This window comes from Oxyura jamaicensis (genome assembly GCF_011077185.1).
Source record: "Oxyura jamaicensis isolate SHBP4307 breed ruddy duck chromosome 1 unlocalized genomic scaffold, BPBGC_Ojam_1.0 oxy1_random_OJ106551, whole genome shotgun sequence".
NCBI lineage: Eukaryota > Metazoa > Chordata > Aves > Anseriformes > Anatidae > Oxyura > Oxyura jamaicensis.
Genome location: NW_023303234.1, coordinates 103,393 through 121,690, shown reverse-complemented (window position 1 = coordinate 121,690; position 18,298 = coordinate 103,393). Strand labels below are relative to the sequence as shown.

Sequence of the window (18,298 nt, the reverse complement as noted above, 5' to 3'; positions counted from 1 at the left end):
CACAAGGAAATCTTCACCGCGATCCAGAAACCTCACCCCAGAATTGACCGGACGCCCAGCCGTGGCCCGGCCTGCCCCCCTGCCCGGCCCCCTGCGGGGGGTTACGAGGGGCTGCGGGGCCGGCGGAGCCCCCCCCTGCGCCACCCCAGGGCCGTGCGGGGAGGGGGGCACAGCCCGCACGGCCCCGCGCCCGCCGCACGTGCGTGACCGCCCACGCCACGCCCCCGAACGAAGCCACGCCCCCGGAGAGACCACGCCCCCACACGTGACGTCACCGGGGGGCGGGCCGCGCGGCCTCTTTCGAACGGCGGCGCGGGATGGCGGCGGTGCGGCCCTTCGACAAGCTGCCGGCGCTCAACTCCGCCACCTTGCTGGTAGGGCTGCCCCGGCCCCTCATCCCCAATCCCCCAGTCCCCCAACCCCTAATCCCAGCCCCAATCCCAGCCCCAATCCCAGCCCCAATCCCAGCCCCAGTCCGAACCCTAATCCCGGTCCCATCCCCGCCTCCCCTCTCGTCCCTGCCCCCCCCCACCACAGCGCCAACGGTCGCGCTGGCCCCGCCCCTATCCCCGATGGCCACGCCCACCACCCTCTGGCCACACCCCCCGAGCCGCGATAGGCCGCGCCGCGGCAGTATGCAAATGAGGCCACGCCCCCCTTGGCGGGACGGTGGGCGGGGCCGCCCCTGAGCGCGCCGCCTGCCGCCCGCAGCTGGTGGGCGCGGACGGGAGCGCGCAGCAGCGGCTGGCGGAGGCCATCCTGCGGGAGCAGAAGGAGTTCAAGATCAGCATGTGAGTGCTCGTAGCCTTAATTAACTAACCACACGCTTCTGTCCGCTTGTCCCCCAGCCTCTGCTGAGCCACGGAGTGCCCTAACTGGCTGGCTGCCCCTGGGAGCTTCAGGGGCACAGGAGCCGGTACATACAAGCTGGTGTAACGCAGCAGGAGATGCGGCCCTGCCCGGTTTTTGGGGTGCTTTGGGGTTATGCACATCACAAAGGAACGTGTCTCGTCTGGCAGGCCTGCCTGGGAGAAGAATCGCAGGTTTATATGTCTCTTCCTGCTGGGGAAGCAAAAAAAAAAAGCCTTCACATGTCTGGAGACGTCACCTAGTGATGTTGGTTTAAATACAGAAATCCAAACCGTGCAGCTTTTTTTGTTTTTCAGACAATGAAACCTGGTACTTTCGCCTTGCCACAGCTTCTCCTTAAATTTCTAAGCATGTTGGTGTTAGAGCATATCTTGCTCGTGGCTTCCATTAGTTTCAGAAGGTTTCTGTCCGCTGGTACCTTCCTCACTCCCCCGAAACAAAGCACCTTTATTCGTAAACTGGCAGACCAAACTACAAGCCACACAGAAAGAAGCGTTCACTTCTGATTCATATTTTGGGTGGTCTTCCAAAAACATGATATTGACAGCATTCTTCCCCATGGAAAGCCCAGACACGTGCTACAGATGCCTTTCGCCCTCCCAGTGGAAGAGACACCAAACCCCATAGTTCTTGCCACAGCTGCATGGTGGTGGCATTGCTGTGTAGGAGGGCACCTAAGCTGGCTGTGCACGTGCAAGCGTTGACACACTTTAACTGAAACTGTCTAGCAAAATACACAGGTAAAGCACTGGGGCTCACTTTGTTTGAAAGGTCTGTTAACAACAAAATGTGCTGACTGTCACGTGCCTCTGTGGGGAGACTTTTTTTGAGTTTTGTTACGCTCTATTAAGCCTCCCATTATAAATATCTGAGATTAGCAAGTCCACGGCTGCCAGAAGCTATGAATAGGGTTAAGAGGTGAGAATCTAACTTGAAGAATCTCTGTGTCTCCTTGGTGCCTAGGAACTTCACGTCAGCAGGAAGCCAGCTAGTTATGCTATATGGTGAACAGCAGCGGCAACGTGGTTGTGGTTATGTGGATGCTCCCTTGCCAAGCTATTTGGTTGACCTGGCAAATTTTGTTATCTTTCAGCCACCTTGCAACATCCCTCCCCTTACCTGCAGAGAGGGATCACCTTCGGCCCAGGATAGATCTGATTGTATTTATTATCGACATCCAGAGTAAATACAGGTAAAAGGAGGGCAAAGAATTGAGAGGGGAAGCTGATAGTCCTTCTTGGATTGATGCCTAAACCTACTTTTTTTTGTGTGTGTGTCAGAATCATGGGATTTTAAACCCAAGACTTGTTGTGGTAGAAGAGCTTGGTGATGCATGTAGTGTTTTGTTTTTTTTCCTCTAGCAGTGGACTAGGATTGAACTGCTCTGCCCAGTGATGTGCATCTTGTGCTGTAGCAGAGCAGCCAGAATTCCTTCCAGGACAGGGGGCGATCTGAACTGAGCTTTGGAAAGATGCTGTCTCTACATCCCTGCCATCATTTCTAATTTTAAAGTTCTGTAGTATGCTGGCAGCTAAAACATACTGGGCAGTGCCACCTAATAACCAGCCCATGCTGTGCCTGTGTTCCCACTGCACTGGCCAAGTGGCAGCAGCACTGCACAAGTCCCCAGGCAGAAGAGAAAGGTCTGCATGGATTGATCTCTCTCTCATCTCATGCTCATCTTTGTAGAAATGATTTTGTGTTCCCAGGCCGTAAGTAAAGACTTGCTTGGGCACAGAAGTCAGCATTTTCTTACTTACTTAACTTTTGACTGATGATCCTGGACTCTCATTTACCAAAATGACAGGCCCAGCTGCATCCTTACAGCACAGATGGTGCTGCAGAAATGTGTGGGTTGCCTTTGCTGAAAGAGCCTAAGTAGTACTGAAGTCTCGTTGGATGCTAATGAGTTTGGATGCTTAGTGCCCACAAACCTTGGAGGGCACTGTTCGAACCAAAGTCTTACTGTTGAGTCTCGGGTAGAAAAGATATTTTATGGATTATTTAACAGCTGCGGGTATTTCAGAGGTCTCTGATGCCATGCTTTTAACATAAAGCGTGGTTCTGCCGGCTCTCAGATGGGCAGGTGTTAACATCGTTGGTTTTCCAGCTGCGCTTCTGAACGTTATTCCCTTTGTCCTTGTGCTGTGCTGGTTTTACCTCCCTGTCCAACTGGATTGTCTGTGCTTTTCTGACAGCTTGAAGAACGTTGAAGCTTCGCTAGCTTATGTAGATGCCAGCTTCTTCCTGGGCAAAGTATGCTTCCTTGTCACCGGGGGTACGTATGGCATCTGCCCTCTCCCTTCTCTGAGCAGCACAGCTCACTATTGCTTTCCTTAAAATAAGGCAGTGGCTAAATATGAAACAAAACAACGGTGGCCAGTGGCTTTATCAAAGCTTTGTTTAAATCAAATCTGAGCTCATCTACCTGTTCTTGTTTTCTTAGCTAAAATATGGCTCTATCCTCTCGTGCTCACTTGACCTCCACATTTTGATTTTCCAATCAGAACTCTCTTGTCTGTCCCTCACTCCCGAATATGAATCCTGTTATTATTTTTTTCTGTGCCACTGCAGAAGTCTGTTCTGCCTGCTCTTGCAGATCAGTCTTAATGGTAGTCTCAAAGTAGCAGTGAGGAGCATATGATCCTGTGGCAATAAAATGATTCTAAATGGATGAGCTACTAAACTATTAAGTATAGTTTTAATACAAGACTGGTATCCCTGCTGTGTGCTGTCTGGCCCCATTGTGTCTCTAATATTTCTCTCTGTCTCCTGAGGGAAGAGGATGCTTTCCTGCATCACTTCCCTGCTTCAGCGTGGGGGAGCTGGAGGGGCCATCCCATCCTGCTCGGTGTCGGAACAGAGGTGCTGTGTCCCTGGAATTTGGGGGTCAGGAGGCCTAAATTGGGGGTGGGGAAGAACCTCGGTGTTGTCTTGTGCTATGGCTCTCCTGACAGAGGGAAGTCCTTGGAGAAATGAACACCCTGCGATACCCCAGGAGGGCTTCTGATTAACGAGTGGAAGGTTCTGCTCCTGCTGATCGTGTGCTGATGGGTCCCTTATCCCAAATGCTAACAGTACAGCACCCAGTAATGTGGCGATACTATTCCTGCTGTCGGTGTTATGAAAGACTTCTGTGCTAATTCCACCGCACATCTTGTACCATTCTGTTTGTACTGCTCACTGGTGCCTTACCTTCTACGATGCTCTCAAAATGAGCTGGGGATCATTTTGCAGATGCAGAATATCTTGGTACTTCTCTTCACTGAATGATGATTATGTGGCTAGTAATGCAGAAAAACTTTTTCCGTAGTTGGCAGGGTGAATAACTGCAGCATAGAGATGAATGCCATCTGGAAACTGAGAGACATCTACTGCAGTCCTGTGCTGTTATGCGAGCTGGAGGTGAGATGCCTGTTTGGTGTCGGAAGGGATTTGGGAATTCCACTGCTCTCTGCTCTTTAGTAACACCGTTACATCGGCAATAAATACATCTAGGTATGCTGTTGTCACACGGAGGTAGCATCAGAGACCAGACTCTTTTTACAAGAACAGGTTCAAAAGGTACAGGAGGCCGACTGTCCTTGATGTGGGTCTTCTAGATTTTCTGCACCTTCCCATGCCACTTCAAAGCCTCAGAAAACCAGGTCTAAGTTTATGAGAAACTTATCTGATACGCAAAGCCTTGGTACACTTGTTCCTTGAAGCGTTTTCTCTTCCTGGGAGCCCCTGAGCTGTTTGCTCTGTGATTTTTATTTTATTTTTTTACTTTCCTGCACAATGCTTCTGTTAGCGGGGCTTTGTTGCTTCCAGGCTGTTTTGCAGTCTGATATGCTACTCTTCAGACCAAGCAGGTAACCAGAAAAAGCTGGCAGGAGAGTTTGGCATTGAGCAGAGGCACATCTTACTTTTCCATTTAAGCATCATTCCATCCTCAGGGACCGCTTCCCTATCAGCAGATAATATTTGTGCCTTTGGCAGTTTCTCTGCTTGCCCCCCCCCCCCTTTCTCAGCCAATCAGAACTAGTGAGTTTGGGCACTTGAAACTTTCTTAGGGTTTTCAGCTGGCAGAACACTGCACCTCTTCTAACGTTTGGGGAGTAAATTGATCTCATGGGTGTCCTCTTTATACAGAGCTCTGAACCAGACTTAGCTCTGGTTACAGTTCTTTATCACAGCTAAGCAGTGCTTTTCTTTTTCTGACATTGATTAAATAATTTCTCCATTTTGTTTCCAGTTGGAAACGATACGAGCTACCACTGCTCAACGGCTTCTCCGGATGTTACAGATCTGTGCTGGTCACGTACCAGGAGTTTCTGCCCTGACTTTTGGCTCGCTGATGAGGAGCTCTGCTGATGACTAGTGTCTTGTTGTGAGAATTTGTACAGGTTCATCACTTTTCTTTACTTCCAGGCATTCAAGCTGCTGCTGTTGTTGGAATCACATTAGGAAGCTTTCTTGCCTGACTTATTACACCCTTGCAGAGCTGTTTGTAGTTGCTAGCCTGTCAAAAAAGTTTGATTCCTGTTGAGTGGATAAGGTATAGGTGGGGAGGGAAGATAGTTTGAATTGGGGATCTCTAACTGTTACTACATCTGAGTCCCATTTCACGTTGAAGTTTAAATTTCACCCATTAGCCAGTGGCCAGGAGCTACACGTTTTAGTGAGAGAATATCAAAAATAACAGCCCACTATCCCAAATGCTCTGTGTCATGGCTGAATATCTTAGTTCCAGTAGACCAGAAGTACTAGAGGTGAGGCAGCAGGCTTCTGCTTCCTTGCAATTGGAATACAGTACTTGGGAGTGATGCAAAACCTCAGTGCCAGATTTTGTTTCCCCACCAAGAGAATAAAAGGGTGAGGAAGGCTGTCCTGCAGCTTCTAGATACTGCAGTTGGCAGTTAATGATCCAGCTGTGTGAGCATCTGCCCAGTGAAGGGCTCAGCATTTCCGTGCCTGGTACATAATTGGGGAGGAAGGGACTAAAGAAGATAATCTAGCACTTTAGCTTTCTTTTATATCTTTAGAGAAAAAAGGCTCTGTCTCTTAAGCCCAGGATAACGTGATTTGGACAGCTGTGGACTGTTCTGCTGCAAGTCAGTCCCTGCAAACCGAGGAGCAGTTCTCCAGAGAGGTCTAACCTCCGAGTCAACAAATGAGGAGGGTTGTAACTCAGAGTATAGCAGTACTTTGTGTTACAGCCCTGACAGGCGTGCCACTGAAGGAGAAACGTACAGCTTCCAGTGGAAATCAGATCTTTCTCCCGAGGTAAAGAGCTCCAGAGAGCTGCAGGACTGCACTTGTCCCTCCAGCATCCCTAGGGCTGAGGCTCTGCACTCTGGGGCTGGCCAGAGATGAAACACAGCAAACTGGACTATAGCAACATCCTGAAAACATACGGTGTTGGCTTGGAAACTGGGCTTATACCGTGTATAGTCCCTTAACGAATAGGTTCCCATCAGCAGTGACTCATGCCTTATTCTTACTGTCAGTCCATAGTGATTGTTTAAGTTCTAAGTTAATAAAATGTGTAATATTTAAAAGCTCTTAGTATGTTTTTTGTTTAGGTGTGTGGTATGTGCTCTAAAACCTACGAACGTGTTCTCCCAGCCTGCCCTGGCAGTGAAACTGGCCCCTGCTGGCATTTTGCATGTTGTTTAGTTGTTACTTGCTGGGCTGCAGTCACCGTTCTGGCCACGTGGTGGTGGCAAAAGCTTTCCAAATTTGATCCTTCCCGTGAACTGAATTGAACTACCTGCCAGAATACCGTGTTTCTTGAAATACTGGGATGTTGTTTACCCAAAATTGCATGCCAGGTAGAAATGAAGTCTTGAGAGAATCTGCTAAGCTCCCCTTTGGTATCATTTATTGAATCCCTGCTAGTCTGCTTTAATGTCCCTAGGTGCAGAGCTCTGACTGCGTGTGCTGTTCTGCTGAGCCTGTTTCTGACATCTGCCCGTGAGCAGAAAGCAGCACTGCGGGCTTTGTCAGCTGTGAGTGTTGGCAGTCCTTGCGAAGACAGCCCAGCAAGGCACAGAGCCTGTCTCCTTGCTCAGAGGACACGCAACGTTGGTTGTCGGCTGGAACAAAGGAGCCGAACCAGTCAGCTGTGTTACAGAGTCCAAAAGGGACGGACTCTGGCTGAAACCCAGCGGAGAAAGATGTGCAAACACTCATGGCCACGTAGGAAGGACGGGGCCTAGCACTGCGCTGCTGCTCGCCAGGACCTCGCCCCCGGAGGGGCAATGGCGCCGGCAGACCGGTTTCTCCGTTGGCTGTGCCGGCTCGGCCTCGCTCTCACTTTGGGTCCCTGAAAATAAAATGAGACCGTGGTTCAGAATAGACTGGTTTCGATTCGCTCTCGACGTGCAGGTGCAGCCTGGGGGAGGGGAGGGAGGCCTGCGGCACAGAACGAAAAGTGAACGAGTCCTTGGTGTCCTCTGCAACCGCTGTAGGGCAGGGAGACTTCCGCCACCTAGGCCGCGCTCCGGTTGCCTCTGATAACTGCTGGGCTCAGCCTCAGGAGTAATTTCTCTGGCTGTGCTTTCTGAACTGGTGAAAATGAAACTTTCTTTGGTTCGCCCAGAACACAACCCCCGTGCGCTACTGTCCAGCACCTTCAAACGTAGTGGGTTGTTTTCCATCGCTGTGTTAGATACAGAATTTTTCTCCTTCTACCTCTTCTAAAGGAGAAAGATGCTGTTTGTGCTGCCCACAGGTGGCTGAATCCTAGCTGGTACAAAATAAAAGCTAGTTCCTTAAGAGCAACATCTCGCTTCACCTTGGGGCAAATATTTTTCCTACTCTTAGGAGAAAGTCTTTAATAGAACTGGCAGGGGAAGCGGAGCGTATCTAAGAATATGACACTGTGTCTCAGGTCCATCATGTTTTACAACCGAAAGTAGTTGGGACACATCTAAAGCTACAGCTACAACTGTGTAAATACCTCTAGGAACTGTCAGCTATTAGTTTAGACAGGACATAACAAAGCAGAGCAGATGAGGCAGCTGAGGATACCTTTGATCTAGATGGGGTAGCCAGCATTAATGTTTGATAAAGGTCTTGTGAAAGTGTGTTTGGACCGTGATCAGGCACATAGAGGGCCTGAAGTTGAATTAAGGCTAGTCACTTGGGTTCTGTTGTGTTTGAACAGCACGAAAGACCTTGTCCAGCTGGCTAAAATCTAAACTAACAGAAATATTTTGGAGTTTTTTTCTCTTCATCTCTCTGTGCCTCAGTTCCCAATCTGTTTGGAGATGTACTAAAAGAAATCCCCCTCTCTCTGTGGCAAAAGTACTCAGCTTTGCTGGTTTGACTACTTCAATTTGTGGATGTTTTTGTTTGTCAGCTGTGCATCAGCAAAATTAGTGTGAAAGCGGTTTAATTAGTACAGTAGGACTTATACCAGTAGCACTGAAGGAAGCTTTGGTGAGGCAGTGCTTCTGAGCTGGTGGAGCTGAGTGAAACTAACGGGGGCTCTCCTGATACAGCAGCACGACCCACAGGAGGAAGATTTTGTGTCCCTACCATGCTAGCCAAGCTGCTTATGGAGGTGCTAAGAGATTTCAGCACAACTCAGCATGGTTAGCATTATCTGTCTGGATTATAGCTCTCTGTTAGCCCAGGTTTTCCAAGAGAAGCTTTTCTTGCCAGCTTTGCAGTTAAATCAGCAGTTAAATCAGACCAACTTGTAGGTGCAGCAGGACACGTGCTGTGCCCGGTCTGTACTACTGGGGAGAGCCCATGTGCTGATACGGGGCCTGGAGTAAATTATCTCTGTCCTGCAACAGCGATCAGAGATAAACCCAGCCCTGGTGATTTGCCCGCCCTCCAAACCTTGGAACTGGTGGTAGAGATCTAGACTCAAGGCCACCCCTAATATTTGCTCTGGCTGAACCTGAGTGTCCCCGCTCTTCTGTCTCCCTGGGCAGGCCCATGCCCCCGGCCATGTCCCCTGCAGGGCGGGTGGTCTCCGTTTCCTCCCTGTTTGGTGACCAGCTGTCCTTCACTGCTGGGGAGTGATTTGTACGCAACAGAAAGCAAGGGCTGGCACAGCCCAGAGCCGGAGCAGAAACGCCGGGCTCGCTTTGTCTCCGTGGTTGTGATTTCTTGCATGGCTCTGGGCACGTGTGTTAAAAATCACTGTGCCTTGCTGGCGCTGCCCGTAAAGCAGGAGCTGTGCCCTCCACGATGGCAGAGAGTTGACATTGGCACCGTGTTTTGGTGTCCTTGGGGTTACAAATCCAGATCAGGGCTCTCCTGATAAGCTGAGGTTGGTGTTTGCCGCAGCTCTGGGGGAAGGCAGAGGGGGGCTTGGTGGGACCCTGCTGAGCTCGGCTGTGTCTGTGCCGCTTGCCACCTGCCTCTGCAGCAGAGAGGCTGACACCGGGCTCCCTTTCTTCTCGCAGGGCCTTGCAACAGGGTTGAGTTTTGTTGCGAACTGGGGCAAACCCACCTTCTGAAGCACTGAAATTCCCCGCGCAGCCGAGTTGTCCTTGAGCTGGCTGGGGGAGAAATCAAAGTCTCTGGCTCTCTCTCACCGTTAAATATTAATACGGCGCGGAGATGCTAAGCAGGACGGATCCCCTCGGGCCAGCTTGGATGTGATGAGCCGGAGCGATGGGATGCAGGGATTTAGGGGGCTCGTGGCACGCGGGCTGCAGGAGGAGCTGCCACATGCCACGGTGCTGTGGTCCCCCTCAGGCTCACTGCATCACGAGGGGCTTGTGTGACACGTCTAGCCCTGCAAGCAGCCCTGGAAGGAGCTGTGGATGTCCCCCTGCCTCGCCGTGTCCTTGGCAGGGGGAAGTCAGCGGTGTGTGAAAGAGCCCATGCTTTACATACGTGCGCCTCCCCACCGCCGGCCCAGGTGCAGCTGCGAGCTGGGCACAAGAGCCCCGGGGGCTCTGCACGTCACAGGAAGGAGCACTGAGGTGGGGTGAGGACGAAAACAAAGCGAGAAGCCACCTCCCCTTGGGAAACGGGGCCCCTGCTCTGGTGCGGGGGCTGCTGTGTCCTCTGTCCTCCGCATCCTCCCACTGTCACCTCTGTGCCGCAGCGAGCTGTGCCTGGGGAGCTGAAGCACCGCGTTGTGCGCAGGAGCCAGGCAGAAGCGTTGTGGTGAGCACTGGCAGTGCCTAAAAAGCCCAGATTGCTGAACGCACCGCAGAGGTTCCCCCCGATTTCTGGCAGTTTGGTGTATTTTCCTTTCCCTTCCATGCCCTCAGGTGCTGACCGAGGCTGGGGGACCTGTGAGATGCCATCATTACTGGCAGCGGCCGGCTCACAGCTCTCTCCACCCTTTGTGCTGGCCGCTTGCCCCGATGTCACAGCAGTGTTGGCATCGCCCCAGCACGAACACACACGGTTGTTTTCCCCTGCCTTGTTCCCATTTCTAACTCGCGCAGAGCTGACAGATGTGGAGCCTGCGCTGCGTTCAGCTGGGCTCCGACTGTAACTACCTGTGGCTCTTGCCGCAGCCGAGGACCTCTCTTTGCAGCCGTGTGCCAGCGTTGCCTAACTGATCCTCGCCCGTCCCACGACTCGGGGCCTCTTGCTGCTGCACTGAACAGCGGATCAAAGGCTTCAGAGCTGGGGAAGCTCTGGGAACAGCGTGGTGTTCCCCTGGATGAGCGTACTGGCAGCCTTCGCCTCGCTTTGCAGGGAGCATTTTTACTACCTGGTGCTCTGTCTTAATCTTTTCCATCCCCTGGCTCCCGTGTTGTAACCTGACGTGCCCACCCTGAGCAGTTCTCCCTCCTGTTTCCTGCTCCCGGGGAAACGGAGCGGAGCTGCTTGTGTGCAGCTGTTGCGTAATGCTGACCTACTTTGGAGACGGGTTGGTGGGCTGCGCAGCGTTACTCCTGGTCGGGGTGACCCCTCCGGGGCGTCACGGCCCCTGCTCTGGGCTGCGCGTGAGGCTCGCGCTTCCCCCGGCCCCGCTGCACGTGGGCTCTCACCTGCGCCAGGCTGCTCCCCGTGCGGGTTGGCTTAGCTCAGCCTCTGCATGGGGCTAATGCATAGTGATGGTGTCCTATAAATTATGGAGTCGGTGCGTTCGCCATCTGCTCTGCGCTGAAAGCTGAGCGTGATTGAGACCTTCCCCCCTTCCCAAAGCTCGGCTCGATTGCCGGGCTGAGCGCGCGGCTCTCCTCTGAGTGCTCCTGATCTAATCAGGTACGGAGGGAGGTTCGTAAGCGGGCTGCGATGTTCCTGCGCCCAAAGTGGGAGCCGAGGCACTGGCCAGCATCGTAGCGCCAGGAGGATGTGAGTAAAAAGTGAATCTGATTTCATGCTAATTAGGTTCCAAACAGAGTGAATGCTGATTGCGGTGGTCATATCAAAGAATCAAAACAGTAATGCAAAGAGCAAAGGAAACCCCAGCGTGATTCATATGAGAAGGGGAAATGAAGAGAGCCATGGGGGAAGAAGGAGTTTGAGGGGGACTAAATTGCTCTGCTTACCCAAAAGCAGAGGGGATTTGAATCAGATTATCCTCATTAGATGTCTCTTTAAAGCATCATCAAGCGAAATGAATGGTCCGGGGGAGAGCTTGCAGGCATGGTGTCTGCGATTATCACCGGGGATTTACAGTCCTGGTTATCTAGCTCAGAGACAAGATGATTAGAGGGCTAAAAAGCTGTATCTGTCCTCATCCTCTGCATTTTAGGGAGGGATGCTGTATGGCTGCATGGTTCCTATAAGCCTGCACCCTGTGGCAATAGATCCCTCTCTTGCTGGGGGTACTGGCTCGGCTGGGGAGCACAAGATACGAGCGCAGAACCATGAAAGGCAGCCGGGTGCTTGTGCTGCTATCTGGAGAGGGAGGACAGGGGATGCTGTCAGCCACAGCCTCACGGCCGGTCGTGCAGCGGCGACGAGCTCGCTGCTGCGGGGCCCGTTTTGGTGTGGCAGCCACTCGCTTCCCTGCCTCTCATCCCGGGCTCATGCCCCAACACGTGCGGCTCGCTCCTCTCACAGCGCAGCAGCCCGTGGCAGTGCTGTGGGGCTGAAACCAGCTTGAGTTTGGCATGCGACCGTCCCGCAGCCCGCAGCCAACGCCGCCGTGCTGCACCGGCTCGGCAGCTCACGGGTTATGGGGCAGCAGCCAAAAGCAAAGATGCTGGCAGGGGTCTGGGAGGCCATCCTGGCAGGTACCCAAAGGTAAGTGTCCGTGTGTGGCAGGACCCTGATGCGCCCTGCCAGCAAATCAGTTCCCTGGGCAAACATCATTTCTTCTGGTTTGGAATCATTTGTGAGAGCACGCTTCTTTTCCCAGGGTGATCTGCTAGTCAAATGCATTCACCGAACTCTTCCCGTGCGTGAGCTTGCAGCTCCCGCAAGTAGCTGGCCACAAGTAAGTGCTATGCAAAATTCAATCTGGGCTGCTCAGCTCAGCTTTGGCTTCCAGACCAGCTCCGTGCCCCTTGCTGCTGGGCCAAGGATGCAGGGCAGACGTGACCCTCAGTGGGTCTGGCTCTTGGGCCCCCTCCCCTGCTGTTCAGAGCTGCTGCGGGGTCAGCTCCAGCCCAAACCTCCCCGCAGCACAGTTTTCATTGCCAAGGGTTGCCTGGTGCATCGTGCTAGAGGCTCATCCCGAAGTGGGCAGGTCTGCCAGATAAACACCTTGCAACCTCTGCGATCAACACGTCTCTGGGTTTCCGGCACACAGAAGCACAAGGTGAACTTTCGGTGGATATTTTCTGATGCAGCCAGCGCTGCTCGCACGTGTGAGTCACTTCACCCACCGTGAGGCTGGAGGAACCGCTCACGTGGGACCTGTTCCCCCCGTGTGGGACAAGGGCCTGCCTTTGCTTCCCGGGCTGTGCGTGCTGCCCGTGCTGCCCGTGCTGCCCGTGGGCTCTCCGTGGGGCTGGCGGGACGATCCCAGCCATGGGCAGCCCCCCTCCTGCGTGTCTGGGGCAGGTGGTGGCAAGGACTGAGCATTCTCTGGCTCCGGTATTGAGGCATAACTCTTAAATCGCTCTTTTGATGTTTTTTGCTGTTTTATTTGTTTAATAAAACCACTTGGTTAGCTAGGCTCCCAAGCTCCTGGGGCTTTCGTTTGCAGAGAAGATAAGAAAAGCGCATTTCCTTATCCAGTGAGTCATTTTTCCTGCTCTTTAATTATGCATTTGTGCTATTATCAAGCGTATTCAGCCTTTAGATGTGAGCACTCCATAACACTAACCAGCCGCTGAGCCTCAACTCTTCCTGCTCCAAAAGCGATGCTGCTACGGGGGGCAGAGAGGCGGAGGCGCGGGAGGCAGCGGGGGCCGGTGCGGGGAGCCCTGGGCGCGCTGGTCACACGTGAGCGCTGCCGGGAAAGTCAGCGGTGATTTTCTCCATGAGTAAGCCCTGCTATGTGTGAGCTCAAACATCATTTCCCTGGCCCGGGTGGGAGCAGACGGGGCGGGAAGGGAGCAGGAAGGAGCTGCGAAGAGCTCCCCACGCCACCAAGCCGCCTCTCGGGTGCCGGCCCTAAATGCCCACAGGTCTGCCAGACACCAGTGGGGAATCAGCCGTGTGCTCTGAACACCCTCAGCCCCCTGGAAACCAGAAGGGCACAGCCAATTTTACCACTTCACGGGAAAAATACCCCACAGGAGGCACAGGCCCTGGCGGTTCATGCGGCGAGGCAGCGAAGCAGCACCTGTGGGTGCCTGCAGCAGCGGCGAGGCAGAGGGTGCCGAGTTCACCGCTGTGCCTGCCACTTGCGGCCTCGAAGCAAGAGAGAAGGAAGTGCTCGGCATGCTCGGGGAGTTTTCATTTGAGTAAGGCTGGGGTGGAAGAACTGAGTCACCGCGGCTGGGGCCATGCTCCTCGGAGGAGAACGGAGCAGCAAGGAGCGGAGCAGCACGGCCGTGCACGCACACGTGCGCGCGTGGAAGGGCGAGCGAGGCAGTGGCCGGGCCCGGCAGTGCCGTAAGGGGAAGTGAAATCGCTGTGCTGGTGGGCAGCGACCGGTTTTGGTCACGACTTTCACTCGCCCCGATGAGATGCCCTGAGTGCCATGGCCACGCTGGGAGGAGCCCGCAGGCTGCAGCGAGGCGAGGGGCTTGCCAGGGCAGGCGGCTGCGGCGCTTCCTTCAGTGGGAGCGGGCCTGCAGAGGGGCCACAGGGGTCCCTTTCCTTCCCGTGGGGTGAAGGAAAAGGGGACGTGGTGCTTGTTTAGTAAGGGTGGAACAGAGCCACCTGCAGTGCTGAAATCCATCGCTTATCTGCTTCAGATCTCAGCCGCCAGGATTTGACATACAAGTGGTGGCAGGAAACCTCTCCTGCCCAGGATTAGGAACACCCAAGGCCCTTCACAGCACGTTTAGTGCCCTCCGCGGGTATGGGACATGGCCTGCCTGGTGGGACTGGCTTTGTCCATGCCCTGGGCAGTCACTCAGAGCAGGACCAGCTCTGAACCCCTGAGGAACGTGGTGCCAAGGGGCTTGGAGGCTCCATGCCAAGGGCCTGGCATGGGACGCACAGAGCAAGTTCAGCCTTTTTGTGTCAGTCAGAGCCGCACCACCTGAGCCCATGACTTCTGCCCACAGCCACGTGGACACAGGGCCCACCACGGATATAACCACTGCAGGCTTCACTGGGGCAGACCAGCAAATACCCCGAAGCCGGAGGCCGGGGTAGATTTCGGAGAGGCGCAGCCCACCCCGTGAGGGGCTCTTCTCTGGCAGGCGAGGGAGGTGCGGGCTGGGGGCTGCAGGGCTGCACGGGGAGGTGCACCGGAGGCCGTGGGGATTTTGGCAGCGTGTTTTGGAGGAGAGGGCTTCTTGGACAGCGCGTTGCACGGGCAGCCAGGGGTAGGGCTTCGGTGTGCACCCTCCTCCTCCCCAGCGAAGATCCGCCCCGGGGGAAGCGCAGCGACCGGAGCCCCAAGGGAGCCGAGGCGGCTCGACAGACTGCATCTCCCTCTGCCACCCGCCCCGGGGCTCGGCGATTTCACACTCGGGCGGCCGCTCTGCGCTGCGCCATGCGGGAGCACTTGGCCATGTCCTCCTCGGGAAAAGCAGACGCCGTCGCCTCCTGCCTCCCCTCGCATTGCTTTGACCCCCTGACCAGGTTCTGCGTGAGGTGCTCCGACCTCTTCAAGGACAACGCAAGTAAGGGCGGCGGGGGCCAGGCGGTGGCGGGCGAAGGGGCTAGAGGGCACCCCCGGGGTTGGGCTGGAGGGAACCTTCTCCTGTGGGTGGTGGTGGTGATGGGGCTAGGAGGTGGACAGCGATGAAGGTCCCTCTCCTTCTCTCTCCACCGCCAAATCCGGAGGCCGGGAGGCCTGTTGGGTAACACCACCGCCCTCTGCCCCTTGCCCCAGCTCTTCCCCTCCTGACCCCGCCGGCGTTTCGCACCACAGCAGAGCCCATCCACGTGGCGTCCACCTCGGCCCCGCCGCCCACCCTGCCCTCCAGGGACCTGCCCAGCATCCTCCTGATCTTCGGGGTCCCCGCGCTGGTGGTGCTCCTCCTGGTTCTGGCCGCCCTCTGCGGCCTCTTGGCCTTCAAGGCAAGGAAGCAGAGGAGGAAGAGGAGGAAGACAGAGCAGGAGGCCAAAGGTAGGAAACCTCGTGCTCACCCTGTCCCAGTTCCCAGCTCCCCAAGGCAGGTCGCTGCTGGCTCTGTGTCACCTCAGATGACACTGTCCCACTCATGTCCCACCTCGTCAGTGGGGTGCACCACCATCTGGTCCCCTGCCCTCGGCCAGAGGGCAATGGGCAAAGGACTCCGCACATGGCAGGAGCCACACGGATGGGGTCCCACGCTGAGCACCCCGCTCGGAGTTCCCAGCACCCTCCTACACGTGCGTGGCGCCGCCGTCCCAAAGGGGTCACGGAGTTGGAGCCAGCCCCCATCAGTGGGACCCCAGGGTGCTGAGTATCTCGCAGGGGCGTCCCCAGAGGCACCGGAGATGGGGCGAAGGACCGGGTCGTGCCTCTCCCCACAGGGCATTTCCAGGGGGCGAGGCCATGGTGCCCCACGGGGGACGCCTGGGAACGATGTCAAAAATGAAAGGGGAGGGAGAAATCCAGCGTGGGGCAGCGCAGGGCCGCGTGCTGCTGTAAACAAGTCTATTTTTAAGAGGGAAGCGGCCGGGCTGGCTGCTCACCGCCAGCACAGGCTCACGGGAGACTCAAGGTGCAAGTGCGCAGCTGCGCTTCCCCAGTTACGCTCTGGGGGGAAAAAGCACTACGAAGCGGCGTTCAAGGAGAAATGGGGAGGAGATCTCTGTCCTGGGACCTGCTTCGCAGCCCCTAACCCCTTCTCTTGTCCTTCTCTCAGAAAGCCTGGGTGAAACCGGCCCCCTGCCCAGCCCCGGTTACCCAGACCCCGCTGCTCCGGAGGGGGAGGCCGACCCGGCGCGGGGCCCCTGCCCGCACCTCAATGGAGGCCTGAAGGCGCCAGGACCGCCCGGGAGGGACAGCGTGAAGCGGCGGCCGTGCTGCCAGGGCGATGTCGAGCGCGACGTGGTGCTGCTGGCCGCCACCTGGCCCCACCACGAGGAGCACGGCCACGGCTTCCCGCTGCCGGCCACCGAGCTGGGCGCCACCGCCTTGGTCACCACCAAAACCACCCAGGACTGCGTGGGCGAGGAGAGACCGTGACGGATGGGGAACGGGGCTGGGGCTCTCCGGCTGTCCCCTGCAGCCAGCCAGAGCCCTTCCCCAGGCATGCAAGGCCTCGTGTGGACCTGAGCTGCAACAGAACTGGGCTTTGCCACTTGTCACTTTTGCCACTTGGCCATTTTTGTGGATTGTGTTCCTGTAATCGCCAGAGGAAGCCTAAGGATTCACATCTGGAAGAGGCAGGAATGGGGCCGGTGAGAAGGGAGCATCACGGGGACTGCTCTGCCTTCTGCCAGGCTGCCATAGTGCAGGCGTGGGTGAACTCGGGAGCCCGGATGGGTCTGCTCCTGGAGGGGGGACTTGTAGGGACATGGGGCTGGACGGCCAGAAAGGGGGGAAGCAGGGGGTACGTTAAGATGAAACCCATCGCCATTATCTCAAATTTTTGCTCCTGACTTCAATAAAATGAGTCTTGGGGCCAAAGGGAGCAAAGCTCATCCAGCATCTTCTCCATGCACAGTCCTGCCTCCCCATCTCCTTCTCGCTGTGACACCCAGGTCCCCATTCCCTCGGGGTGCTCTCGTGCGGCGGCAGGCACCCGCGGGCAGTGGTGGGACCCCCCCTCTGCACACGGGTGCCCTGGGGATGGGAAGCGAGTTCGCCTTTCCAAGCAGGCAGCGAGGGAAGGAGGATGGGGAAATTTGTCTTTGCTCCAAGCTACGGTGACTGAAGTCAGCGAGGACCAGGGGCAGGCAGTGGAGACTGCTGGTCGAGAGGAGCGCTGGCCGCAGGAGCTTGTCATGATGGCCCCAGACAACCATCGCTTCAGCTCACAGTGGCTGCAAAAATACCGTGTGTCACTCGTGGTGACAGGACTCACAGTGATGGATGTTTCCGTGCTGCACAGAAGCAGGCAGGGAGTGATGTGAGCGTAGGAGGGATGACTTAATTTATGTGCGTGTCTCCAGGGGGTTGCTGCGTGTGAGAATTGACCAGCAGCGCCGGTCCAAGGCAGCTCCCTGTCGATGGCCTTGTTCACACACATGCAGGTGGCTCGCCTGTACAAGAAGATTTGGAAATGAAGTCGTTAGTGCGGGAGGAGCCTCATTGAACGTTTCCAGCTTTGTTCCCAATCCACCACCAGTTCTGGTACCCGATGTCACCATCGATGGATGGCCGGTCATCAGGGCTGGAGTCAGCATCACGCCCCACATAGAGTGCTCTCCTCACTTCCGTGGTCTTCAGATGTTGGAGGACATTGCCATGCTCACCCAATGGACCACGCAGGTCTGCAGATCGTGGTGGGATTGACCAGTGGCTGCCGGGTGATGTTGTCTCTTCTGGGGCTGCAGGACCACGTACTGTTAGAGGGCGATGCCCCCTTCTCTCCCGGCCGTGGATGCTTCAGCTGGTTTCACTGCCTTCACCCCACCAGGGGAATGACATGAGCTGCCACAGGGCACGAGGGAGCAAATTTTTCACCATCAGTCCTCTTCCAAACCTAAAAGCACTGGCTGGGCTGAGCCTTGATCCAGCTAATGCCCAACGCATTTCAAGGCACGATGCGTCCCCGTCACTGGGGGATGCAACCTTTGCACGCCTGGTCTGGGGAATAAACACACCCAAGCGCTTTGGGAACCAGCCCGTGCCTGGCTGGGGACATTTTGGCACTGGCAGAGGGCGTGCTCGTGGGAGGCAGAGCTACCTGCGTCATGGAGGACGGGATGGGAGGCGGCAGGAGTGGGACCATCGCGCTGCCCGTTCTAATTTCCACAGCTGAGCCCTGCACATGCAGCACTCACCGCACACCGGTGTGGTAGGTGGGAAAAGGAAATCATGTAAAAATCCTGCAGAAAAAGACCC

General features: G+C 55.5%; 2 protein-coding genes across 9 annotated transcripts; both read left to right on the top strand.

The window, feature by feature from the left end:
* The first annotated feature begins 251 nt into the window (after positions 1 to 251).
* Positions 252 to 6,416, top strand: LOC118156934 (centromere protein M-like). Of its 6 annotated transcripts, none has more exons than XM_035311177.1 (7): positions 252 to 374; positions 712 to 791; positions 1,964 to 2,062; positions 3,069 to 3,148; positions 4,184 to 4,275; positions 5,108 to 5,239; positions 5,946 to 6,416. In XM_035311177.1, the coding sequence occupies exons 1-6, from the start codon at positions 318 to 320 to the stop codon at positions 5,231 to 5,233; spliced, it is 534 nt and encodes a 177-aa protein (XP_035167068.1). In that variant the 5' UTR covers positions 252 to 317; the 3' UTR covers positions 5,234 to 5,239; positions 5,946 to 6,416. The 6 variants fall into 6 exon arrangements, with proteins under 6 accessions (XP_035167068.1, XP_035167064.1, XP_035167067.1 ...); XM_035311173.1 differs by having other exon boundaries at positions 5,898 to 6,416; XM_035311176.1 differs by having other exon boundaries at positions 5,108 to 5,258; positions 5,946 to 6,413.
* An 8,148-nt stretch (positions 6,417 to 14,564) lies between these two features.
* Positions 14,565 to 17,657, top strand: LOC118156935 (tumor necrosis factor receptor superfamily member 13C-like). Of its 3 annotated transcripts, none has more exons than XM_035311180.1 (3): positions 14,565 to 14,978; positions 15,233 to 15,427; positions 16,152 to 17,657. In XM_035311180.1, exons 1-3 carry the CDS (start codon positions 14,849 to 14,851, stop codon positions 16,472 to 16,474), a joined length of 648 nt encoding a protein of 215 aa, XP_035167071.1. In that variant the 5' UTR covers positions 14,565 to 14,848; the 3' UTR covers positions 16,475 to 17,657. The 3 variants fall into 3 exon arrangements, with proteins under 3 accessions (XP_035167071.1, XP_035167069.1, XP_035167070.1); XM_035311178.1 differs by having other exon boundaries at positions 15,191 to 15,427; XM_035311179.1 differs by having other exon boundaries at positions 14,569 to 14,978; positions 15,230 to 15,427.
* Positions 17,658 to 18,298: the final 641 nt, after the last annotated feature.